Raw genomic sequence first — 26,728 nt, 5'->3', positions numbered from 1 at the left:
TTCAAGTGTTTTAAATGGTTTATTCAGATTATGCAATCTTCTCAATACACTTTTGGTTTAATATAAAACATTTTCAAAAACTTTTCAGCTCTGAGGTAAAGTACTTTAGAGAAACACAAGAACACTTTTAAAAAATAAAGCAAAAGATCAGTAAATTTTTTTGGCAGGATAAATAGGAAAATATTTCCCCCTTACTTCAATGCTAATGATTCCAACACCAATACAAGTCAAACAGCAAAGTAATCCAGTCAGAAAGTTGAGTTTATTTCTGGGGCAAAATTCTGATTCCAGAGGCAATTTTGCTCAAGGAAGGATTTCAGGATAGGGATATTAAATTTTCAATTAATCAGCTAATCGAGTAGTTGATGGAATTCCATTGACTACTTAATTAGTCAATAAGGGGTGGGATGGGGCACTCACTATCCTGGCTGCGCCTTTGCCTTTTAAATGTATTAAGAGCTGCCTGTGGCTCTCACTACATTTAAAAGGCAGAGGCACAGAAGTCGGACCAGCGTGAACTTCAGTCTCCGCTCGCTCTCTTTTCCTGCTGCGCTTCTGCCTCCCCTGCCACCTTCTCTCTTCCGCAGTGACGGTACTGGGGAGGGAACTGGCTTTTAAGCCAGCTCCCCACAGCACCAGCTCCTGTCTCCCCCCCCTCCCCTTGCTGCCTCTGATAAAGATGTCACTTACATCCCTATTTCAGGATTGGATCTATATCAGTAAAAAAGGAAACTGCTCAGAATAGCTATTCTCCTGCCATTCTACCTCACCCACCCTCTACCATATAGAGGAAATAAAATCAAGCCTTACATTATTTCTTCCTGCTTTGTGGAGGAGAGAATGATCGTTCACCGCTGCATCATCCCATCTCTTACCTGAAGGGGGTCCCCCATCAAGTAATGCTCATCCTGCCATTTGAAGCAGGTTCCCTACCCATCCAAAAGAAAGCGCTCTCCAGGAGGTGCTTCGGAGTGCTGCCAGTAGAAGAAGAACTATGCTGATGCAGAGGATAGCTAAGATTGAGTGCATTCCAGAGATACTCAGTACCTGCTGGGATAGCTTGAGACACCGTCATGTTTAAAGAGCTAAGTCCCTTGCAAGATGGGGAAAGAGATCAGAATAGAATCTGAGGATTTCAAGGGAACTTTGATTTAAAACTTGGCAATTCATGGCTTTGGTGGGTTCTCCCTATACAAGAGATTTCACCCTCTGTTTACATGTTCTAGTAAGAGATTGCAAGACTGCATTACTCTTCAATATATTTATTTTTTTTACAGTTGCAAAGATATGATTTGGGAATGACAGGCAGCAGAGGTTATAGTTCTTAAGACATTATGAAGGAAGTTAATCGGAGTCTTCATCATCCAGGTATTCCTCCGCATTACTTATTGTTCGCATTGTATCTGAAAAGAAACCATTCTGCTTTAGCCAGGGAGAAAATCAGGCATAACACTAAACTTTTCAGTTTCAATTTTGGTGCTGTGGGTAGACACACTTAAACTCTAAATTAAAAAATGTGTGTGGAATTTCCTAGGGCTTAGGATATTTTTAAGTGAGTGCCTAGCCAGGAGCTGGTCAAATGGTCACATTTCCTACAGATGAAACATCCCATATACAGGGCTGGTGTGATTATCTGAAAGACCTAGTTTGAATGGGGCACTGCAGCCCAGGCTGCCGGCAGCTGCACAATGGGCCTAGGGCTCTGGCTCTGCCCATGTGGGGCTGCGATGGCTGCTCCCTCAGTTGTGCCCAGAGCTCCTGAGCTCGAAGTATGGGGGGCTGGGGGCTCTCACCACTGGAAGCCTCCTCTTCTCCCACAAGCAATGGGGGTGACTGCCACCATGAACAGCCTGTAGGTTTGTAATGTGCCTCAGGTAGGACATGCCACCCGGGCAGGTGGGGCCAATAATAAAGCATGGGTCTATGTGCAGGGGACCTGACTGCACACTCCTCACATTGGCCCTGTGCATCTATATATTGGTTGGACAAAGTTCAGGAGTTGGCATGCCCATTCAGCGCTCTTCATATGCAGCTCCGGGAGCCTGGCTGCCTGAAAAGCTTTGCGTGCCAGGAAGAGAAAGCTGGACACAATTTAAGTCTCTGTATTGGGAATGTAAAGTTTTGCACACTGAATATATGATTGTGGAACTAGAAAAGCTAAAATGGATGAGCTGTGGGAATATTATATTTTGACTAACAATACAGAGCATGTGTGAGCATAACTCCCTTTCTCAAGCCAGCAGGAGTCTGGGGAATATGTGAGGAGAATGGAGCAAGATGGTGGCGATAGGAGAAAAGTGATTTCTGTTTCTGGGGTCAACTTATGTATTTTGGGAGACACAGAACAAAGAAAGCAGGAAACAAACAATACCTTTCCCTTGTTTCTTTTTAAGCAGGGAAGCACAGGCAGCATTGGTAGCCATATCCAGAGCCAATTTCTTCTCATTGTTTTTTAAGTCTGTTCTTGCCCCTTTGGGAAAAAAAATTCCAATTATGTTCAGAAATACTGTCCTAGTAACCTACTATACCTATAATGCAATATAATAATATATATAAAATACAATAATAATATAATATAATATAATGAAACCACTCCTCGCACAAGTAGTCTGGTCAGAATGACCAGTGGTAAAAGGCTAATGGGGGGATTTATCCAAAGTCAACTGAAAGACATCTGTCAGGGATGGTGTAGGTGGAGCTTGGTCCTGCCTTGAGGGCGGGGGGCTGGACTCGATGACCTCTTGAGGTCCCTTCCAGTCCTATTATTCTATGATTCTATGCCCAGTGAGCTTCTATTTAGATGCTGTGAAGCTCTATTAGGTACTCTGATGCTCTACTAGGTTTATAAACCAATATTTGACTGCCACAGCCAAGTGAAATTTTACCCTGCATAGGTCATCCTGTTGCACAGACTAACTTCAAGGTTTGCATGGTTTACTGAGACACGCTGGACTAGCTAGGAACCATGACCAGGTTATAGATAACAAATTTGTAAAATATGCAAACTACAGACTCAGCAGTGATTTCCACACAGAAAGCAGTTTTGCCACACAGAGTACTGACATTGTGGTGAAGAGCTTTACCCTTTGCCAGTAGCATCTCTACAATATCTGCATAACCCTTCCAAGCAGCAGCATGCAAAGCTGTGTCTCCCAATTTGTTCTGTGGAGATAAAGGGAAAAGTAACAGGATTAGAACATAGGGGAAAAAAATCAGCTTGCATTAAGAAATAACAATAGCAGCACTGTAAATGTATGAACGGATACAGGATAAACTTCCTACCTGTTGATTTAGTTCTACATTCGGTTGGGTAAATAACACTTCCACTATATCTATGTAAAAGGAAGAAAAAAAGGAGAACTGCATGAAACCAAAACTTGCTTTCTTGTATTCCAAATCCAGTACTGAAGTCAGGCTTGCACAGAGAAAGGAACCAAACCTAATCAGTTAGAAAAAATCCATATCAGTAAAGCCTTTGATGACTTTGAGAAAGCACTATAGATTAGACCTCTCTGGTCCAGCACCCTCGGGACCTGACCTGTCCCAGATGAGGGATTTTGCCAAACCAGGGAAGGTCACTTTTGGATACCCTGCTGCTGGTCCAGTTGCCTGGCTCACTGGCCTCCCAGCCCGCTCCTCACTTCCTGCTGGGCAGCCATCAGGAGGAACCACCAGGCAGTCATGCGTGCTGTGCTGGGGCTCCAGAAGCCACCAGGCAGCCATATGCCGTGAATCCCTCCAGGCAGCCACACATGTCTCCCAACCCCCCTGGGCAGACCTGCTGCCACACGCTAGACAGCTCTGCAGTCAGCTCGCAGGGTTCCTTGCTACTGGTCCTCCACTGGGACATTCTGGTCCTGCAACATCCATACTGGACCATGGATGTTGCTGGACCAGAGAATCCCAGTTAAGAGCTTCAACCAGTACAAACAGATTTAGAAGTGGAACAGTAATGTAAACTTCAGTGACAAATACCACTTCCCCTCAGCAGCCTGCATTTCATCTCTCATTTTTGTGATTTAAGAATGTCTGTCTGCTTTTACAACTAAAGGATTTAAAGATGTCCTATGTACTGTATATATTAAAAAACCCTCTGAGATCAGCTCTCCTGACTTCAACTTTTGTTTGTTTTGCTATCCTTAATTACATTAAAGTTATAGACTTGGATACCCAATGCAACGTTAAGTAGTCACTGGTCTATTAGCTGAACAAAAGGAGAAACTAGAACATGATCAGTAGAGTTGAGTGTTATACTGTACCTTTGTGCCCACCATGGCAAGCCCAGTACAGAGCTGTGCTTCCAGCTTTGTCTAAACCATTGACACCAACTTGATTGTCCAAACATTCTCGCAACCAGCTCAAGTTGCCTGAAACAAATAGGAAAAAATACCCTGGTTTTTTTTAATTTGTTTTTGTTTGTTTTTGTTTTGCATAGTCACTGTTTCCAATAGAGATTTCGTTTTAAGAACTGAGGAGCAGAACCTTTAAGGGCATTTAGTTCTGTATGTATACTATGTTATGTTAGAACTTAATTTCTGTTTCTCAAACTCATTAGAAATAGTGGTGGATAATAATACTTATTGCTACAGGTTATGGGGCAAAAATAATCCAGCTACCATTAAGCATCTTGTTCAAAAGACAATATTTCCCCACCTTAAAGCTATTACTAATGGAGTACACATTACATATTGGCATTTACAATTTGACAAACTGTTCTTCTCCCCCTGCCTTTTTTTTTTTAAATTCCACTACTAAATTCAGAATGTAGATGCCAAATAATTTATTCAAAATATTCCAGTTAGTCAGCCAAAATATGCAGCGCAGCACATGGTCTTTGAAATTCAAATGCTTTTTGTTGGCATGTGCACACACATGCACCCCCCGCCCCCATTCCAGCATTAAAAAATTTAAATTCTCTAAATCATAAATCTAGGAGCGTCAGATTCCAAACCACTCACCCACCTCTTTTGGCAGCTTCATGCAATGGGTTATCAATGGACTCAGCTTGTTCAGCCACTGAAATGAAAAAACAAATTAGTTTCTGGTAAAGATTGGCTCTCTCTTTTTAAAAAAAAAAAAAAAAAAAAAAAAAGACTCTTGCTAATTAAGTCCGAGAGGCTAGTGTACAAAAGTGGATTTTGCACTTGTTCTGAAGGGCTGAGGTTAGTGGTCTTCCTGTCTCTTGTGAAAGTGGGTTCAAGAATAGTGGGTTAGTCAGAGACCGTTCTACTTCCTGAGTATATAAGCTCAATTCAAAATGTGATACCGAAGTTAGAGGACCTGGGATGAAATCCTGACCCTAATGGAAATCTACGGGGGGGGGGGGGGGGCAAATACCTCAAGATTCAAGTAGGCCAGAGTTTCATGGTTTTTTTTTTTTTTTTTCCTGAGCCTAATATAAGCTTGTGGAACGACAGTATGACTGTAATGAGCTGAATACCAGTATCTAGAGACCTGCACTATGAAGTCTGCATTTTTTGTGAGGCTCTCTCTCACTAAGGCTATGTCTATACTACTAGGCCTTTGCGCAAAAACGGCCCCTTTTGTGTAAAAACTGCAGAGTGTCCACATCTCAAGCGCGTTTTTGTGCAAAAAAACCCCCCAAACAAGCCAACCAATAAATCAACAGGATAGAGGGCTTTTGCGGGTAGAGTTAGTCCTCTCCCTCACAAGGAATAACTCCTTTTTGTGCTACAGCTCTCATGCAAAAAGGCTTGTGTGGATGCTCTGCAGAGGTTTCTTGCGAAAAAAGAGCCTATCAGAGAAAAAACACAGGTGCTCTGATGGCCATTCTGTTAATGGCAATCAGAGCTTTCTTGCGCAAGAGCGTCCATGCATGCCTTTTTGCGCTTTTGCGATGCGTGTTTGAGGTGTGGACGCACTTTTGCGCAAGAAGTTTTTGGGGAAGATCTCTTTTGCAAAAAGCTGCTTGCGCAAAAACCATGTAGTGTAGACAAAGCCTAAGACTTGAAATGAGGCATTGACTGGTGTTGGTGAAGATCAGCGGGTGGTGAAGAATGAACTCCAGATGCCCAGGTTAAAGCAAGTGTGTTTGGTGACCCTGGGCAGTATGTTGTTGCTGTGGGAAATGGCTAAGCTCGTGAAACTCCACAGCAGAGCAGCAGGAAGTTGGTTTGCAAATGGAAAGTGATTCAAACATTAGGCAATTTTGGGGAACATGACAATGGCATTCTATGGAACCTGGGGCTAGCAGTCTCCACTCTATATGAACGTTCTTTAATTCCATTGTCAAATCCTTGCCCCCATCCAAACCTTCTTTGGTCTTTCCCTTTATAACTGCCTTGTTTCCTATGCCAAAGTATTTAATTAACCTTCAGCAAAGCAAAAGTGCAAATCTGATTGTGCACGTAAGTGTTAAACAATGAATCTAGGGAGAGAGAAGCAAAATTTGATCATTGTAACTTAGTCACTCTGCAAATAGAATTTCTTAATTATACACTACAGCAAAGGAACTATAAAACGTGATCTATAACTTTACTTTTATATTCTATGTGGATTATATTTCTCCAAAAGCCTGATTTTTTTTTTTTTAAACCCCCATTATATTTTACTATTTCCATATGACCCTTTTTTTTTTTTTCTCAATTCCTGGTAATGATACAAGTATTCTGGCACTTAAGATCTCCCTATCATCAGTACTCTCAATGGTTCATTTCTTAAAGATACAGGAAGCCCAATTCAAAATGCAGAGTATCAGTGTTTTTGCTCCCTATTCGTTATTGGAGAAACCTAGAAATTCTAGTGTTGATTTATAAATCTCTTTCAAGCAATAGGCTCATGCTATCTCAAACATTTTCTGAGAACCGTCACAGTAGTTGATTATCCACCACAATTTATGTAAAAGATACATTTTCACAGTGACTGGCTCCTGCAAGAAAGGGAACAGGGCTCACAGTACCTAGCCCAATTACCTGTTGGCCTTCTAGGACAGCATATGGACTTCACAAAAGAGGGAGACAGCTGCAGATTGGTTCTCAGATGTCTGCAGAAAATCCAGTGAGTAAGAAGACTCCTGCAGGACCCTGAGTTAACAGGGAAAAGGCCTAACTCCATACAAGAAGTACTGGAAAGCAGGAAGACAAACCCTCCGGGAGGAAGGGCTGTGCCCAAATTGTGACTGGGCTGAAAGAAGGGAACTTTTAAGAGAGGACAGGCACTAAAGGATGAACTCAGGCTTACACAGTCTTCTATTTTTGAAGACTTTGTGTAGGACTTAATAAACTAGACTGCAATCAGGGATTTTTGTTCTTGCTTTGTTTTTATATATAAACTGCTTAGCCTTAATGGAGCCTGAGTTAAGAAGAAACTCATGTGAGCCTTTGATGAGCCTCTTGGTCAGAAGGGGGTGCTATAAGGCAGGTGTCCTCTTTGACAGATATGTATGGACTGAAGGTGTCAAAATAAGTCAGCTGTAGCCTTTAAACTCTTCCACAAAGGGCTATATAGAATAGTCACTCCTATCCAGGACAGGGTTAATCTTTTAAGATCACATTAGTTACGGCATTCCCCAAAGTATCAGAACAAAACCTGACAGCATACTCAAAGAGGGGGAACCAATAGTTAAAGCAAGAAGTAGGACAGAGAACTGTCCCCCTGTCTAGATAGTCTCACACGTTTGTATTTTTGTAAAATCTACATACAGTGTCTCCCTATGGTGTTATACATACTTGAGAAATGCTGATTAAATAGGTTGATGTACTTTGGTACTGGAAAACTTAATTGCATCATTGTTACCAGTGTCCAACAAAAAATTCTCTCTCAACATTTCGGCTGGTTCTACATTGGCACCCTTTTCCGGAAAAGAGATGCTAATGAGGGATCTTCCAGAAAAGGCTTTATTTTCCGAAAGATCCCATCTAGACTGGCGCTTTTCTCCGGCAAAGCCCCGAGCCAGAAAAAAGCGGCAGCCATGTTCATGCAAATGCTGTGAGGGATATTTAAATCCCCCACGGCATTTGCAATTCTGACTTGTCTCATTAGCATCCCTTTTCCGGAAAAGGGTGCCAATGTAGACACAGCCTTCTACTTTAGTTTCCTTCATATCTGTGACTGTTAGTGACATATCAACTAAAAGAAGAATAAATTCTAGACTTTACCATAGTTGCTTGGAATAAGTCCAGTCCTGCCTTTGCAGGTTCCTTTCCACCAATTTGTGTCGCTCTGGAAAGAAAGGGGGAGACAATTAAAAATGGTCTATTGTATTTTAAGTTTAGTCTACATGTGCCACTGCTACATGTAAATAATGCTACTCACCATATCTGAAATGTAGATGATATCCCCTTCTTCAAAATACAACTCATCTGGCTGGAAAAAAAACATGAATTTGTGTGAAGAAATAAAGCAAGTACAGGCAGTCCCTGGGTTACGTACAAGATAGGGATTGTAGGTTTGTTCTTAAGTTGAACTTGTATGCAAGTCGGAACTGGTACATATTGTAGGGGAAACTCTAGCCAAACATTTCTCCAGAGCTCAGTTTTTATTCTCCCACACCTCACTTCCCTCAGTCCTTTATTCTCAAGCTGAGGTGTCTGCTAAGAAAAGCCGCTCCGCGTCTCCCTAGTCTGCTGGGGGTGGGCGCTAGCTTCGCGTCTCCCTGGTCTGCTGGGGGGAAGCAGCTAGTGCGGGCTTGCCTCATCCCATTTGTAAGTATGGATCTGATGTAAGTCGGATCCATGTAACCCGGGGACTGCCTGTACATGAAAGGAGCACAGTATTTTTTAAGTTTTTGTGGTAATGTCATATCTCCTCCCCAAAACTCCAGTTTCAAGTCAACAGCTTGATAGTTATTTATATCCTCGGCAAATTAACCTATACTAAATGAGAAACTATAAGAACTGTGACAGTCAGTACTGGGTGAAGCATGTACACCTGATCACCTGCATAGCATGGATCGAGTGCAACAGTTCAAATAAGTTGGATGAGAGTAAACAGCATATAGACTTTTACAAAAATTCTTGTACACAATAAAACTTGGGGAAAATAATCTGTCACTTATTTGTACGTACAAATGACATTTTTTTTTTTAAACTCTGTGGATAAGGAATCTCTAAACTCGCTAATGATCTCAACAACTCACCACCTGGCTTGAAATGGTTTCCATTAGATGCCGAGATTAGTTTAGTTCAATGTCTCTGAGCAGCCTTACTATGAAAAGTGTTCCAACACCTCTGTAACAACTTCACTTTGTAAGGGAAGGAAAAGCAGAAGTAGGCATATGTGTGAAATCTTAGGGTGCTACATGAGCTGTCTCACCCTTATCATCAAAGATGACAATAGCTTACCATTTAATAGCCAGTTTCTTAAATGCTCTAATGATCACTTGCACTATTTTGGAAGCTGAAAGGGATTCTGGGTTAAATGAAGGGGATCCAAATTTGAGGTTGTTTGAGTAAGAGGTTTCTGATCTCTGCTTTCTTGCTCTCTCTCCTCTCCCCTGCCCCCCCCCCCGGGGGGGGGGGAATCACATGACCTAAAAGTGTTATGGTTCCTAACTTTTTGTGCATACCAGGGGCTCAAACTGTGGCTGTGTTCTTTCTTGCTCCCCCTGTCCGGAACAAAAATCACATGACCTAACAGTGTTATGGTTCTTAACTTTTTGTGCATACCAGGGGCTCAAACTGTGGTTGTGATCTTCCTCAAATTGATAACCATCCAATCAGGATTGATCTCAACTAGGATTTGGAGACCTCTGCCCAGTTGGAAAGCAGTACTTAAATACTTTGCATAAAAATTGGATCTTTAATTTGGCTTGAACCAAGCTGCTAAGCTACAGATGGCCATCTGTGTATATGCTGCAGGCAGGGATTCTATTGCAAATCAATGTATGTGGTTTAGTGTGACATCACAGTAAATGGGTGGCAATTGGACATGCCCAAGTAGCACCTATATAGTAGGAGTTTAGATGTGGATGTGGGCAGGTTTCTGAGAATGTGAGGTGTAGTTGCTCTCTGTTTGCATTCTTCAGCGGCATCCCCTGTAAGTTTCACTCCTACCCCCCCACCCCCACCTCAGCAAAAATTCTGGTTTTAAGAAACAATATATCAAAATGCTCTTAAAATCCACATGCATATTTCAAGTGTTTTGAAAATTGCTATCCTGTAACACTCTTGCCTAGTTTTCAGAGGCTTGAATATAATGACACTTAACATGCACTGTGAATGAACTTTAGTTCCCTGGACTTGAACAACAAATTTTATTCCTATTTGCCTGTTAGGGACCTGACACCTAGTCTAAGGCTTTATCTACACTTGCAATTGCTTGACAAAACTTTTGTTGTTCCTGGGCACTTAAAAAAAAAAATCTGTGCCCCAAATTTTGCTGCAGCAAGTGTGAATGCTGCTTTGTGAGGAACACTCTCCTACCCACAAAGCAAAAGCTAGAGGCTAGAAAACTTGAGGGCTAGAAGTATTTTGTCGGTGAAAGTGCCTACAAAGAGAATACACATGCACCAACTTTTAGGATATGTCTACATTACACAGCTTTTAGCTATGTCACTGACAATCAGGCACTGTAAATAAACACTGTTTGTTTGGCACTTTTGCTGACCAAAAAACTTCCACCCCTAAGAGTGATGTTTGCTTTGTTGGCAGGAGAGCGTTCCTGCTGACAAAGCACTAGTTACACTAGTACTTGCCATGGCAAAGCTTTTCCCATTCAGGGGAGGAGTTCAGCCTTGTCACTAAAAGCTGCAATGTATAGTCTAAAGAAGGCAGACTTCAAAAAGACAACTCACTCCTGTATTATCACCTTACTTATTGTAATAGGAAACCTTTTCCAAAAATACTCCTTTTATCTGGGGGGTTCTGCTACTGAAGGGCACCAAGTTCTTTCCAGTTCCCAAGTTCTTTCCAAGTTCTTTCCAGAGTCCCCGCTGGCCCCTCGCTCCCTGCCAGACTTCTGCTTTTGAACTGTAGCAAGAGCCAGGCAGGGCTTTTGCTATAGTTCAAAGGCGGAGGCACACACATAAACTAATCAAATAGTTGATGGGATTTCCATCAACTATTTGATTAGTTAATTGAAATTTAACATCCCTACTCCACAGTAGCCCTGCTGACAAAGGCTGCTTGGAAAATGTGTTTATTCAGTACATATACCAAATGAGAAACTTTTTAGGGGAGGTTTGGTTTGTTTCTCTCAGCTATCAATCAAAATAAACTAATTAAATGGGTACAGACAAGGAGCAAAAAATGTTAGCCCCTCAAACCTGCAACCATAATGGAGGGACAGAAGTTTAGCATTCATGGGAAAACGTGCTGTTTTTATTGTACACAAGTTCTATGCAATAACCCCAGTGGGCAACATAAATGCTCACTAGTCCCCTTTGGGAGGAGGGAAAAATTAGTGAGCTCAAGTCTGAGAATCTGCTAATCTTCTCCTGTAAACATGTGATATCAAGATGACACAAGCACTCACTGCATTACCTAAAAGAAGTTGAATATAAAGGCATCTGTGCAGGAGAAAGAAATAGACAGTGAATTCTTATTCAGTGCAGGAAACTAGTTATAGCTCTTAGACCTATAATTTCGTTTTTATTTATGCGGCAGTGTAATGAGGCTGTTTTTAGAGGTGAATGCATGAACCCACTTTGTTCTATGAGTGATCTAAAAACCTAAATACTTACAGTTCTGGGTTCAAACGTATACAGAGCCCTGAACACTTTGACTTGTCCTAAAAAAAAAAAGAAAACGTTAATGACAGAAAGCTGAAGATACTTTTCCCTTCTTTAAGGCAGAATACAGCATTACTGATATAGCTCACAAGAGTCAGAGTTGCACTTCCTCCCCCAGTCATATGCTGGTTTATTTTAAATTAAGAGCTCTTTATGTGATATTTTGTATCTATTAACTTTAGAGTCATGCTAAGGCTCTACGCAGTAGTATGGCTTTCATGATCAGCAGCTAGTCTGTCAGCTAAAAAGAACCTGCCCTCTCTGGAAGGACACAGGGCTCTCATTCTGCACTGTTACCGTCAGCTGGAGTTTTGCCATTGACTTGGAGGAGGTCCCCAAAAGCAGGTTCTGAGTCTGATCAAAGCCCATTCAAATCAATAGGAATCTTTCTCTGTCCTGACTCTCATGACGGTTGGATTGGGCCTTAAAACGCTGTGCAAAGGATAGAGGAATTAAGTCCCTAACAACATGGTGTTCTCTCACTCGCAATTTTTTTTAACAGACAATATATTTTTTTTTTCAAGAGCCTTAGAGAGAGAGAGAGAGAGAGAGAGAGAGATTGTGTACTATTGCATCTTTCCCCCATCCCACCAGGTGAGTGGTGGGGGAGGGGGAGATTCAGGTAGGGATTCTGCTTGGAGATTTAAATGAAAATGTTCAATATTATGATTGTTTTAATAGTAAAGTTTTGAGACAATCAAGACCAGAGCCTACCATGGGTGATTCTACTGCAGAGTATCCCAATCTAAATTCATAAAAACTGTAGAGCAAGCTCCTAACAAGACATGACAATTGCCTATACTGCATTACTTTTAAGAAAACAAAGTACAAAATAAATTATAGCAGAGGGAGTAGAAATCTTATGTAACTTATCAATGGTTCAAAGAATTGTTGAAACCTGTAGAACTCGCTGAAAAAAACACCTTACACTGACAATTATACAGTGGTTAGTTTTACACACTTGAATTTTTGATCATTAGTACTTTTACATAGTATTTCCAGTTCCTAAAATTATGGTGTTTCTCGTGTAGTGAATCAGAACAATTTGCACCCAAAATGCGGTGCAGTATGGTGTTGTATAATGGGAACCATGTTCTATGTTGTGCATCCTCACAAGCATTCATGAACTTAAAGCTGAGGTTTGGCACTGTAAAATAAACTTTGTTTACACATATTTCAAAAGAGGATCTTAAAACTACAAGCCAACTTGGAAGAATTAAACTATTTCCTTAGATGCATTACCCATATGTCCCCTCAGCATCTATAAGGAAGTAGGGATGTTAAATTTTGATGAATCAGCTAATCAAGTAGTTGATGAAATTTCCATCGAGTACTCAATTAGTCAATGGGGGGAGGGTGGTGCTTGCTATCCTGGCTATGCCTCTGCCTTTTAAAAGTAGTAAGAGCCACCTGCGGCTTTTACTACATTTAAAAGGCAGTGGCGCAACAGGGAAGCCAGGGTGAATGGGAACGGAAGCAATCCCCATTCGTGCTGTTTTCCCCTGCTGCACCTCTGCCTCCCCTGTCCATCCGCAGAGACGGTGCTGGTGGGAACTGGAAAAGCTCTGTAGTTTACACATAGCCTTTGAGTCCTGCTAGTAGGAAATAGGGGTGGTTTAAGTTGCTGTGTTTTAATATGTTAGGCATGCAGTGATGTGTGCAAGGAGTTTGTTGGAAATGGGTATTTAGCTGTGAAAGTGGCGAGGTTGATAGTCAATCTTATTTCACCTGGCAGTAAGCTCCAAAGTCCTGAATTAACTTTAAATATACACACACCGCTCAGGCTCTCACCAGATGCTATTCAGAAGAACATACTTACTGAGCTTCTGTTTTTAAAAGCCTACAGAGGCGTAACCTCCAGGACAAGCCTGTAGCACAGTCTTTCAGGCTTTTCATGGGATAATTATATTTAAAGGGCATATCTTCAGAAATAAACTCTACAAGCTTTGAGCTGCTAAATGCATATAGATACTGAAGGATATGACTTTTTTCCAATACAGTAAAACTCCATTAGTCCAGCATCCAATGCTCCGGGACTCCTGATGGTCCGGCACCATCAGGAACCCGGAAGTGCTGGGGCAGCCGGACAGGCTTCCCCCATTCAGCAGCTGCTGAAACCGACCAGCAGCTGAATCGGGGAAGCCGGGAGCAGAGCAGCTGGGGTGCTGCTGGGTTGGTCTCGTAGCGCTGCCCCTCGGGGCTGCGGGACCAACCCGGCAGCACCCCAGCTGCTCTTGGGGATGCCTGGGGCAGAGCAGCTGGAGTGCTGCCGGGTTGGTCCCGCAGCGCCAAAGGACGGGCTGATCTGTTTCAGCAGCGGCTGACTTGGGGACCCCTAGGGCAGAGCAGCTGGGGTCCTGCCTGGTTGGTCCCGCAGCGCCGAGGGGCGGCGCTACGGGACCAACCCGGCAGCACCCCAGCTGCTTTGCCCCAGGCAACGGGATTCAGCCGCTGCTGAAACTGAGCAGCAGCGTCAGTTTCACCAGCAGGCTGAATCTGGACGCCTGGGACAGAGCAGCTGGGGTGCTGCGGGGTTGGTCTCCTAGCACTGCCCCTTGGTGCTGCGGGACCAACCCGGCAGGACCCCAGCTGCTCTGCCCTAGGGGTCCCCAAGTCAGCCGCTGCTGAAACAGATCAGCGGCTGATTCCAGGAAGCCCCGGGCAGAGCAGCTCTGCCCCGGGCTTCCTGGAATCAGCCGCTGATCTGTTTCAGCAGCGGCTGAATCGGGGACCCCTAGGGCAGAGAAGCTGGGGTCCTGTCGGGTTGGTCCCGCAGCGCCATCCTTTGGTGCTGCGGGACCAACCCGGAAGCACTCCAGCTGCTCTGCCCCAGGCGTCCGCAAGAGCAGCTGGGGTGCTGCTGGGTTGGTCCCGCAGCCCCGAGGGGCAGCGCTACGGGACCAACCGGGCAGTACCCCAGCTGCTCTGTCCCAGGCGTCCCCAAGAGCAGCTGGGGTGCTGCTGGGTTGGTGCCGTAGCCCCGAGGGGCAGCGCTATGGGACCAACCCGGCAGCAGCTGAATCAGAGACGCCTGGGACAGAGCGGGACTATCGTAAGGGGGGGCTATGAGGGGTCTGGGCTGGCATCCCCTCCCACCCCACTCCAGACCCCTCATAGCCCCCCCTTCTGATAGTCCGGCATATTTGATAATCCGGCACCCCCTGGGTCCTAAAGGTGCCGGATTATCGGAAGTTTACTGTACATAACTTTATTCCTTTGCAGGGCTTGCAACAGACTTTGCTGGTCCCTGGGCACTGTGTGTGGGTGGGTGGGAGCTAGACTCCAGCCCCTGGAAGAAATGGAACTAACTTCCTCCAGTGAGCCCTCAGCACCACCTGAACCATGCCACATGGGGCTCCGGTGACAATTTATAGGGCCTGGGATTCCAGCTGCTGCTGCAGTAACAGCAGTTGCAGCCTGGAGCCCTGGGCCCTTTAAATTTTTATGCCCAGGAGCAACTTGCCACCTTTGCCCTCCCCCATCCTCTCCGTTGGTGGCCCTGCCCCTTAGCTGCATACACCACAACTTTAAAAATGTGAATAGGAAAGTAATATGGGACTTGATTAGACACATGAAAACTCTCTCACTCGTGAAAGTTCTCTACAGTCATTCCTGAGCTTTGAAACATGAAAGGTTCAAACCTCTTCACTTATAGTACATTTACACTACAGAGAAGATCGAAGCTGCCACTGTTCATCTTCCAGGTTTTGAATTAACGGATCTAGTGAAGACACGCTAATTCAAACTGAGAGGGGTACTCTGGTCCATGCCGGTAGTCCTGCTTCCACAAAGAGTAAGGGAAGTCAAAAGGAGAGTGTTCTCACTTTGACATCCTGCAGCATGGACAGCGCCAAAAGTCAAGTTAAGGTACTTCATCTATGCAATTAATGTAGCTGAAGTTGTGTAACTTAATTCAAACTTATTCCATACTCGTAGCTTATTCCAGAAAAGCGGCTGATTTTCCGGAATAAGTGGCCCAGTGTAGACATAGCCGTAGGGTTTATAGGCCTATTACAGGAGTGTGCAGGTGCGGTGCTGTGGTCTGTAATGTTCAGGAGAGCAGACTAGATGATCATAATGATCCATTCTTGCCTTAAAATGTAAGTCTATCACTGAACATATAAATTACTTGTTTACTGATGCTCTCTAATCAATGTCCCTCTTCTGCTACTTAAGGTAAAGGAGACAACTGAACTACATATGGCCACCGTGGCTCTTTCTAGACCACTGCTCTCATAAAAAGCTACTACTATGCAAGGAAACATGCTGCTCACAGAGATTTCCAAGTCTTACTTTCCAAATATGAAACTGGTTTGTTTGAAAGGCATTACTTAATGGCAAATAGTTTATGAAAATAAAATTCTTAATGAGCCTGTAGTGTCATAAAAGCAGCATTTTTTTAAGTGCCGTGAGTGTATTTTGTTTTAAAAAAAAAGCAAGATGAGTACCCATTAGTCAAGATTTTTATAGTGTAACTAAAAAAGGAAAATCTCACATTAGAAAAAAAAATTTCCTTTAAAACTACAAGATACTAAATTTTTGCGGTATTAATGGAGGATTGTTTTCAAATAAATGCCTAGTGTTTTCCTGACAAGAGGCTACAGTTTTCTCACACTAGGATTCTTCAAATCAGTTCTTTACTTCCCTCAATTCCAACTCTTCTGTACCATCCTGCTGCTTTTACATACTACTATGTAACAATCCCCTTCTATTACACCACTATTAAAGCATTCCCTGCCTTCCTCTTCTTAATCTCCACCTCTTAAAAATTATCCTTTATGCGTGAAGCTACTTATTTCAACATCTGAGTGAGGCTGAACTTCCGGAGAGGAAGGGGAGGAAAAGCTATCAACTCTGTTTGGTTAAAATAAGTTTTACTTCTACAGTAGAAGCGTAAGTTAGCTTGAGGAGCTGTTTGTTTCTTCTAAACAGAAGAAATAGTGAATGAACATTAAAAGTAAAGCAATCAACTAGCCTTTAGAAGAGCTGGGGCTTCACAAAGCAACTTGATGAAGCTCTTTATTAGAATTCAGGGGCCCAGTTTTCCTGTTGCAGGATTCAAAATAGTTCCCATTGAGTTATTCATATTCTCCCCAAGGAAAACAGGACTCAAGGGACCAAATTCTGCTTCCTATTGTGGCCACTGTGCATTGCGTGGCAACACCAAGCAACCAGAAAGCCATTTGAACCAAAGCGATGCCTGGAGTGTCATAAATCACCATCTCAGCACCTGGTATAGGGAGATTTGATGCAGCACCTCAGTGACCTCAGGCTTATTTAATTTTCTAAGCAACCAAACTAAGCCTGAACTAGCTCTAGAATCTTGTGCTTAAAGGTTGGCATACAGTCCTCCTCCTCCTTCTACCTATAAGGCTTCACTGGACATGGTACAAAATGGGCCTAGAACTTATTTGGTTAAGAAGGGCAAAAACTTTGACCCGGTACTCTGTTCTTGGATCATGCTATGGATATAGATGGGGCAAAGGATGGGAGAGGAACACCTGCCGGGTCTCAGAATAGCACTAAATCCAGTAGCTCTTGAATATTTCTTCTCCCTGAACTTCCTGATGAGTCAGGGAAATGGATATTGGAATAATTTGTTAGGTGCTTCCATGGTCATAAACATAATTTGAGTAGTGGGTAAAAGGAGAATATTCCTCTGAACAGAAAGTGAGTGAAGAGAAAAGGGTTAAGGGCTCTTTCCAGAGTTTCTAATCCTGACATATAAAATCCTGTGTAAATTGTTAACTGGTTACACTAAGGCTACGTCTAGACTGGCATGATTTTCTGGAAATGCTTTTAATGGAAAAGTTTTCCGTTAAAAGCATTTTCGGAAAAGAGCATCTAGATTGGCACGGACGCTTTTCCGCAAAAGCACTTTTTGCGGAAAAGCGTCTGTGGCCAATCTAGACGCGCTTTTGCGCAAAAAAGCCCCGATCGCCATTTTCCCAATCAGGGCTTTTTTGCGCAAAACATATCTCAGCTGTCTACATTGGCCCTTTTGCGCAAAACTTTTGCGCAAAAGGGACTTTTGCCTGAACGGGAGCAGCATAATATTTCTGCAAAAAGCACTGATTTCTTACAGTAAGAAGTCAGTGTTTTTGCGGAAATTCAAGCGGCCAGTGTAGACAGCTGGCAAGTTTTTCCAGAAAAGCGGCTGATTTTCCAGAAAAACTGGCCAGTCTAGACACAGCCTAGAGGTTTACCCAGTTAACTGTCCTCCGGGTCATGGGCTGGGGGAGGCAGGGCATGGTAGGCACTGGAGCAGCCCAAGCATAGTTCAACAGGCCCTACCCAGCTAGGCTGGAACAGCTACTTTCTCTCCTCCCCCCACTGACTGATCTGGCTGCTCCAGCCAGCCAATTATCAGTTACACCAGCTAGTAAGACAATGTTCATCAGATAACCAGTTAAACGTTTATATCCCTACTCTAATTAACACTGCAGACACACTCTTAATATTCCCAGTCTGTGCAATCTGAACTCATGACTCTCTCAGGTTTAAACCCAAAGGCTGAACCTCTCTGGTCCGGCAACATCCATGGTCCAATGTGATTTTACTTAGCTGGATGTCCACTTATCATGGCTGTGGCCAAGTTTCCTGTGCTCCCATCAAGTTTATTTGCAGCCACCAGTCCTGGTTCTCAGGCAAATTCTCTGGTTTGGCACCAGTCAGGTCCCAAGGAGGCTGGACTAGAGAGGTTCAACTGGTACCAATACTTACAATCCTGTTTGCAGCTGTGAAGACCTATTAGTGGTTGCTTTATCTGCATTAAAACAACTAACACTTAATAAAGTTGTTAAAAAAGGAACTAACCCTATGCATACGTTACACCACAAATGAGCTCATAACCTTATCCTGTATGCCTCACTTTTCCTCTTGCCATCTTTCTTCCTTATTCAATATCTCCTTTTCAACTTTAAAGTTCTTAGGGCAGGTCTTTCCTCTCCTCTATGAAGTGCTTTGCACACCTATGTGGTTATGTAATTAAAGAACTTATGGTATTTAAACTGGAGGCTGTAGACGTAAGGGCTGTGTCTACACTGAAACCCTTTTCCGTAAAAGGGATGCTAATGAGACACTTTGGAATTGCAAATTCCGCGGGGGATTTAAATGAACATGGCTGCCGCTTTTTTCCGGCTCGGGGTTTTGCCGGAGAAAAGCGCCAGTCTAGACGGGATCTTGCGGAAAATAAGCCCCTTTCCAGAAGATCCCTTATTCCTACTTTGAAAAAGCGGCAGCCATGTTCATGCAACTGCCGTGGGGGATATTTAAATCCCCTGCGGAATTTGCAATTCCGAAGTGTCTCATTAGCATCCCTTTTATGGAAAAGGGTGCCAGTGTAGACACAGCCAATGGGTTTTTTTAGCTGTTAACAGCACACTCCTAGAAGTTTGCCACGGATCAATGTACTATTCTAATTCAGAAACGCCACTGGACATAGCACAGTTCAAGAACACAGCTGGAAATGGCAATTCATTTTGTCAGGTTTGTAATTTTTGTAAATAGGACTAACATCCTCAAGACACAAATGTAAGTAAGTTAATAAACTCTGACAGGGCAATGTGGTTTGCTGACAAAACAGCTATTGAAAGAAAAAGGATGATCCAATGCATAGTCCTGACTACTGAAAATAATGGCAATTTTCATCTTTCTTCTATTCACCTCATTTGAATTGCTAAGAACAGATATATCTGGAAAAGAGCATAGTTTTACCATTCCTGCTTCCTAGCACACAAAGGATAGAGCTAGTAAAGCTATGGTAAGGGATAAAAAAGTAAAAATATTGCAGTCCCTTGTCCAGCAGAGAGACTTTTTCCACTGACCCAAGAACCAGGTTCTCAGCTTAACAATCTGAGGAACATGTTATATGATTTCTCAAAGACAATAGATGCCTGAACATGAAGTTATAGGTGACTGGGCAGAGGAAGACAGCACCCGATTTTACGTGCACAAATGAAGGCATAACAGATTGTGACAGGGTTACTAAACATACAAAGCTATTGTCCAATATTCAACTTTCAGATGTAAAGCAAAGATATCTATTTATCTAGGATTCTTTTTTTTTTAAAGTAACCATCATTTATTCCCTTCTCCCAGAGTTCTCAAACTTTTTTCTTAATGTGCACAATTTTTAACAGATTATCTCACAGTTCAGCCACTGGCCCATTTGTTATCATATGACATCTCTGGGCAGACTGCAGTTGTTGCTTGCCTGCCAAATAGATATTAGGAGAGTGCTTATGTATTTTTCAGCATCTTTACTGTGATTTTGTTTCTTTCTAAAAAAGCTAATCAACTATTTTTTCCTTCCTCCTGTTCCATTTCCATCTACTATTAGAAATGCTTCTCTGCCACCAGATCTGTCTCTTCTGGATATTCCTTTGATGCTGTTGGTTGTAATAGCTAATGACAGCTCCTGTTTTCTCTTCTACTTTACTTTCATAGTAGGAGCCCATCATAGCAGTAGTTAGGTTTGCTTCTCCTTATGTCAGCTTTACAGACTGGACACTTAGCAGTTGTGAATAACAAAAACCCAGCACAAGTGGGTGCTCCACCAGGAGAACAACTGCTACAGAGTACGCCATTGCTAAGGAAATTGTATCACTGGGTATGGTCTCCGACTTCTTTATAAGAGTGGATACCTTTCTGAAACATTTAGAACCACAAAGTGACTCATTGGACAATGCTAGTATTATAGACTAATACGAGTAGCTTTATCAAGAAGGAAAACACACTCCACTGACAGCCTCTTCCTGAAACGTCCTGACAGATTCTTACTGTGAAAACTTTGCCTGCACAAGGCACTCTCTTGAGAATTAAAGTCTAGAAATGTTCAGTCAATTAATACATTTCTTTGAGCATTCCTTTAGAAAGTATCTGAGAGAGAATTCAGTTTATAATTTCTTATCTGTACACATAGGTCTACAGAGTACAAAAATCCTTGAAAAACCTTTAAAAAAACTAAATTCTAACTAACCTGTCTAGTAAACTAATAATATAATTATGCTTAAAGACAAAAATTATCCATAGATATTTGTTTTAAGAGGGGGTCGACTTTGCTGGAAATCGTCTGAGTTTTGGATCAGCTATAATCTTTTATAGCAGTGGTCACCAACCAGTAGATCGGGGTCTACCTGTAGATCTTGGAGCCTCTGCTAAGTGATCCTGTCTGGTTTGGCCAGGAAGCTATCAAGTACTGGCACTTCTGTTGCCCTTTCACTGTCATGCTGCTCTGGCACTCTGCCTTGGAGCTGCCCCCCTTGGGAGCCTCCTGCTTGCTGTGCAGGGTGTGGGAGGGAGAAGAGGGGGGTGCTGATGTCAGGGTGTCCCTCTCTCCCTGCACTTCTGTGCCCTATCTCCACACAGAGAGAAGGGGATGGAGGGAGCTTGGCAATGCAAATCTCTGTCACTCACACTATGTGTGTGTGTCTGTCATTCTTACAAACACACACTCTCATCCCCCGACCCAACATACGGGGGGAATTGTTACTTCTTTTACTGCTTGCAAAGTGAGTTAGTTTTGGTTTTTGACTGTCCTGCCCTGAATCTCCTACACCCAACTTTCTGCCCCTGATGTGAGTCCCCCTGTTCAAATTCCTTCCCAAATCTTGCACCCTGAAACCCCTCCTGGATGCCAATCTCCCACCCTGGGATAAGCCTGGAGCCCCTCCTACACTCCAAACTCCTTGGCTTAAGACCAGAGCCTGCACTCCAACCCCCTACCCCACCTGGTGAAAATGAGAGGAGGGGAAGGAAGGGGGATGGAATGAGCAGGGTGAGGTTTTGGAGAAGGGGTGGAGCAGAGGCAGGGCCTTAAAGAAGGGAGAGGAAGGAAGTGGGGCAAGAGTATTAGAGTTTGAGATAGATCTTACGTTGCACTTAAATTGAAAAAGTTGTCTTGTGGTTAAAAAGGTTGGAGACCGCTGTTTTATAGGAAACCTAACAGTGATAGTCCAATCAGCATTTTTTAAGCCTTATTTACAAAGGGCTTCGCATTTAGCCAGGGAGGGGAATATCAGTCACAGGCTGAAACTTGGCATTTAAATTTTCAGCTGATTTTTCTTTTCTAGTCTTTACTGTACTCGTCACATCACTGGACTGCCTTCCATAGTTCATTGAGCAATATAGTATACAACTGTCACATTTGATCTCTCCTCCTATCCCCAGACAGAGAAGTGTTTCTTCTTTGGGTAGGGCTTTTTGTACTGTTTTGTACTTGTTGGGAGGGGAGGGGTGTTGTTTACATCTTCTATTAAATATAGCTGTTATGTGTATTTTATTAGAAAAGACATGTTCAAAACATGAGTCTTACATGTGGAGTGGAAACTAGTGAGGTTTGTAATGATCTTTACTTCCTCTAGGAGTTTTGTTCCTTGATTTTGGTCAAGTCTTACAGAAAGTTGTGTCTTCTGCACAGACAAGATTTATTTTTACTACTGAGTTCCACTTTGTCAGATGTGACAAACTGTCCACCACAGTCTCTGTTGTGCAGCTTTAATTTTTTTGGTGTCCTGATCTTGGAGTGCTTTCAAAATAAACACTGAGGCCTTGAATTTGATTCAAAATTCTATGGAAAGAACATAGGTCTTTCTATGGAAAGAACAGAGGTGACTTGCTCACAGCCTGAATGGTTGAGGGAATATGAGAGCATTTTGGAGTGGAGTGATAGTTTGCGTTGCCAGTTTCATGCCGAAGTATATTTGCATTGCTGCTGTCCAGCTACAAGGTGATGAAGGCAGGAATATTTATTTACCTACCTAGTGAGTGGTTTGTCTATTTGTTGTGGATGCAATAGTTTGATGAGGGAATGTCCATTTTCAGGTCCTACAAGAGATTTTCTTGCAAGACTTTAAACTAACAAATGCTCAGAAGTTACTTTTAAAATTGGCTATTTAGTCAACACCATCAACGAGGTACATTAAGTAGTTCAAGAAATATAAGTGGGCAAGACATTGGAGATGAAAAATATTTTAATGGACATGTGGTAATTTTATTAGAGATACTCATCATAACTCCACAATTAGAGTTGAGTTTTGCACTTAAAATAGATATTCATTCTCCTATGTGTTAAATACAACGTATATTCTCCCCCCAATGCAGTACTTAATACAGAATTTTCTGAGAATATAAAAATCTATTGTTACAGAGTTTGTTCCTAAATCTAATAATAAATGTAGGATGCGAAATCCCATTTAATTAGTTAACTGGTTAAAATTATATTTAACTGGTTAACTGATTAAAAAGAAAACACGGGGTGCTCTAACCCCGTGGGTCTGGAGTGGCCCCGGTGCCACAGGCAGGGGCTACTCCAGACTGGCCCAAGCAGACCCTGTCCAAGGTGGGCCCCCTATTAAAGGTGATGTATACTAGTTAACCTTTCACATCCCCAATAAGGATCTTATATATGCCACACAAATTAAAAGGCCAAATCCAGCAATTTACTCAGGAACTTAGTCCTTATTCAAGAACTTAGATTAAATGTATATAAGGGCTGAAGATATTCTTCTGCCCGGAGGCCCTTCCTTCTTCTACTAAGATAAACAGGAGAAGTTTCTGCTCTCCCTGTTTCCAAACACAAGAACAAGGGGATACTCAATGAAATTGAGAAGTGGCAAAGTCAATACTGATACTTTTTCAAAGCATAACTCAACTGTGGAACTCACAGAAATCATTGAGAACAATAATTTCACAATAGTCAGAGAGATTGGACATTTATATAGATAAGAATATCCTGAGTATTGCCAGTTAATGCTAAAAATATTATTCAAAGGGATAGAAAACATCATGTTTCAGGGCTCATCTCCACCTGTTAAGGATCATCCCACATTGATTCTCTGTGTGATTTCTTGCACCTTCCTGGAAATTGACAGGATGCTGGACTAGATGCACTATAAGTCTGATCCAATATGGTGATTTCTAAGTTCCAATGAAAATTTGTGTTGTTTATTAACAGAAACTACACTGATTAAAGGAGCCATTGTTAAATATGCATTCCTTCACAAAATGTGTATGTTTATAATTAAGTCCTACTGCCTTGAGTAAACAAAGCATATATTAATTATAGCTTTCAATTTCTTTTTTTTACAGAAATATTAAACTTCTTGATAAGTCACAACGTAGCTTTCCTTTATATAAGCATACAGACTGGTGTAGTTAATTTCTTCCTCTTTTTAAAAGAAAATTACATTACTTAAATATATTTTATCTAAATCTGAAAAGGGAGGAAAAAGCTGTACCGTTTATATAAAACCCTTAATCATTTCACACACTTATTTTAAAAAACACAAAGATCATTCTCTTCTAAACAGCAAATTAATTTTGGGATTAATCCTCTCCATGCATAATTTGTGCCCAAAATGAACCTAGGCCCTTCCAGGCTTGCCAGTTCAAAGCCTTGGCACTGGCCTTACGAAAACACTGAATCATCCTAATAGCATCTTTTCCTAAATTGAAATTTAAACAATAGGATACTGTAACACATTTGCAAAGAACAGAAAAGTCAAAAGTTTAAGGTTGACAACTCTGAACACTTAAGTCATATGTTCCCACTAGATCATACAAGAATCCAGGGTTCCTTCCAATGACTGAGTACAGTTTGTTTTCTGTTGAAAGTAGATCGAGTCTTCTGTTGCTTTGGCAATTTCAAACTAGCTTAACCAATAAAACCTTGAGAGTTATAAATCATTCTCTGATTTGTCATCAGTTACTGACACCACTAATGCTTTTTTGTAACGATGACGAAAACAGTTTAAATCTTTTTTTAAGACGTAAATGTAAGATTTACATTAAGTATTAAATCGCAGAATGCTATCGCAGGTACATCAAGCTGCTCCCAAGAAAAGTGCTTGTTAGGACACCTCTTCCCACGTGGAGGCACCATAATGACAATCAACTTCAACTTTCTAGCTCGACACGCCTTAGTTGAAGAAAAATTCTTGGTACATATGGTGCAGACTGTTCAGCAAGCAGAGCATTTTAACGGAGGCTTGTTCTCGTCTTTCCGCAACTGTTATGCAGCAGCGCGACCACTAAAAAGGGCTGTAAAATGATCCCAAGAATCAATACTAATTGCATTGGCTTCTGCCTCTTCCTCCTCGCCCCAAAAGCCTCATCGGGGAGGTTTAAGAACTCGCTCACTTCCTACTTCTCCTCGGCCACTAGCAAAGGCGCTCTGAAAGTGACAGCCCGAGCCCCACCTCCGATAGGAAAAAAAAGGAAGCCCCTGAGCCTAGACTAGAGACAGAACCTGGCGACCTGCCAACCAGAAGAGCCACCCTACCCCTCTCCTGAGCGCATCGTAAAGGACCCTCCTCCCCCCCCACCGGACTAATAAAAAAGGAGCAAGAAAAACAACGTCCACGTGTCAGTGGCAAAGCCCAGCTCCGTGTCTAGCACCGAGCGTAAGCTGCGATCTCGCAGCGTAGGGCCCGTGCAGCCGAGTGCAAGGCGGCGGCCGCTCCTGTGCAGGAGGAGCGCGGGGACGGGCCGCTCCCTCACCTGGTTTGGCTGGTTTAGGTGGCGGCTTGGACATCGCGGCGGCCGGGCTCAGCCCCTTGCTCCGCCTCCCCGCAAACTGCTCGTGGCCGGTCACCCCTCCTGCCCGGTAAGCCGCCCCCCTCGGCAGCGGGCGCGGGGCACCCAGCAGCGAGCCCCGGGGAATGCGCGGACTGCGGGCGCGGTGAGGAAGTCAGAGGCGCTGCTCCCTCTAGGGGCGGCTCCGGGAGCGGGCGGCCAGACTGGCTGCGGGGCTGGAGCCGCCAGCGCCAGGCAGCCAATCCTCGAGCGCGCTGCGCCAGCTCGGCGCCGCAGCCGGCCAATCCCGCCCACCGGAGAGAGCCGTCGGTGCAAGCTGCAGCTTGTCTCGGCGCTGTGGGGCCAGAGCGCTCGTGCTCGGGAGCCGGGGGAGCCGCTGGGCGCTGGCCCGCCGCTTTGTCCACCCGCCGGCGAAGCAGGGCTCAGTGGGGCGGCGGGTGACCTGGCTCGATAGTTCACTCGTGCGTAGCTCTGTGCTGCATAGCCTCGGTATTTTGCATTGCAGGCCAGCGCGCTGGGGAGGCGGCGGCAGAGGCCTCGACGGCTCAGGTAACATAAGGGGTGTGAGTGGCACCGCTGACATCGCGTGAAAGCCGAGCCACGGTTGCAGCAGCAGCGCCGTTCACATAGTTCCAATTCACTTGCTATGGGTGCCGGGGAGTCTACCTTCATGCTCCATGCTTACTTATCAGCTGTCGTGTGACCTAAGCCCTCCCATTTCAAAATCAGTGTTTCTATGCCCTTGTTAATTATACTCTTCCAAGTCATCCTAGGTCTACCCCTCTTTCTTGTTGGCATACTTGTGCAGAATATCCTTAAGCCGGGTGTATAGTTACTTGATCACACACTGGCTAGTGATTGTTCCTTCAGGTAGGCACTGCTGCCAAGTTAGAAGCTGAAGTTCAATTCTCTCCCAACCTTATTTATGTGTGTGTGTTCCTACATGTGTGATTTGTAACTGTGTCACTTCTAGGGTACATTTAGTCCTTTGCTCAAATACTCTAAATATGCCAACTTGTTTGAAGTGGCATGGTTAACAATTGCAACTGCAAAATTAAGGTACAAATTACAGTAAAACCTGTGTTGTCCACCATGCTCAGGGATTAAAGCATTCAGGTAATCTAAAAATTCCAATTATCTGAGGGTCCCGTTAATTTAGGAAAAACCAATGGACAATAATAGTAAAACTCAGGTTTTTAATATTGGTAGTTTTGTAGTGTGAGGCAGTTGGTCTCACATTTCAATTTTGAGATAAAGATGATTAGTATTTAAATAAAAAATTGAGCCAAACATGGTAAACCAAGTCAGGCCTGTGCGCATGAAGATGTGACAGTATTGTGGCTGAGGGCAATGCCAGTTAACAAAGTTTTCTGGTTAACTGTGCTGGATAACGAAGGTTTCACTGTATGTACATCTGTGCTGGCAGGAGAGGTGTCTTAATGTTTGGCATTGTAGGCCACTCATATTGAGTTTACACCTTGTTTAGCTTGATGACAGCCTCAT

General features: G+C 43.2%; 1 protein-coding gene across 1 annotated transcript; it reads right to left on the bottom strand.

The window, feature by feature from the left end:
- OSTF1 (osteoclast stimulating factor 1) lies at positions 1-25,409 on the bottom strand. Its single transcript, XM_006137809.4, has 10 exons — positions 25,190-25,409; positions 11,642-11,688; positions 8,275-8,325; positions 8,118-8,181; positions 4,963-5,016; positions 4,260-4,367; positions 3,283-3,332; positions 3,084-3,162; positions 2,372-2,470; positions 1-1,403 (listed from the first exon to the last, which is right to left on the bottom strand). The coding sequence occupies exons 1-10, from the start codon at positions 25,221-25,223 to the stop codon at positions 1,345-1,347; spliced, it is 645 nt and encodes a 214-aa protein (XP_006137871.1). The 5' UTR covers positions 25,224-25,409; the 3' UTR covers positions 1-1,344.
- Between the last annotated feature and the right edge of the window lie 1,319 nt (positions 25,410-26,728).

Source organism: Pelodiscus sinensis, chromosome 6 (genome assembly GCF_052426305.1).
Source record: "Pelodiscus sinensis isolate ZL-2025 chromosome 6, ASM5242630v1, whole genome shotgun sequence".
Lineage (NCBI taxonomy): Eukaryota > Metazoa > Chordata > Testudines > Trionychidae > Pelodiscus > Pelodiscus sinensis.
Note: the sequence above shows the minus strand (reverse complement) of the source record. Positions and strands in the feature narration are given on the sequence as shown.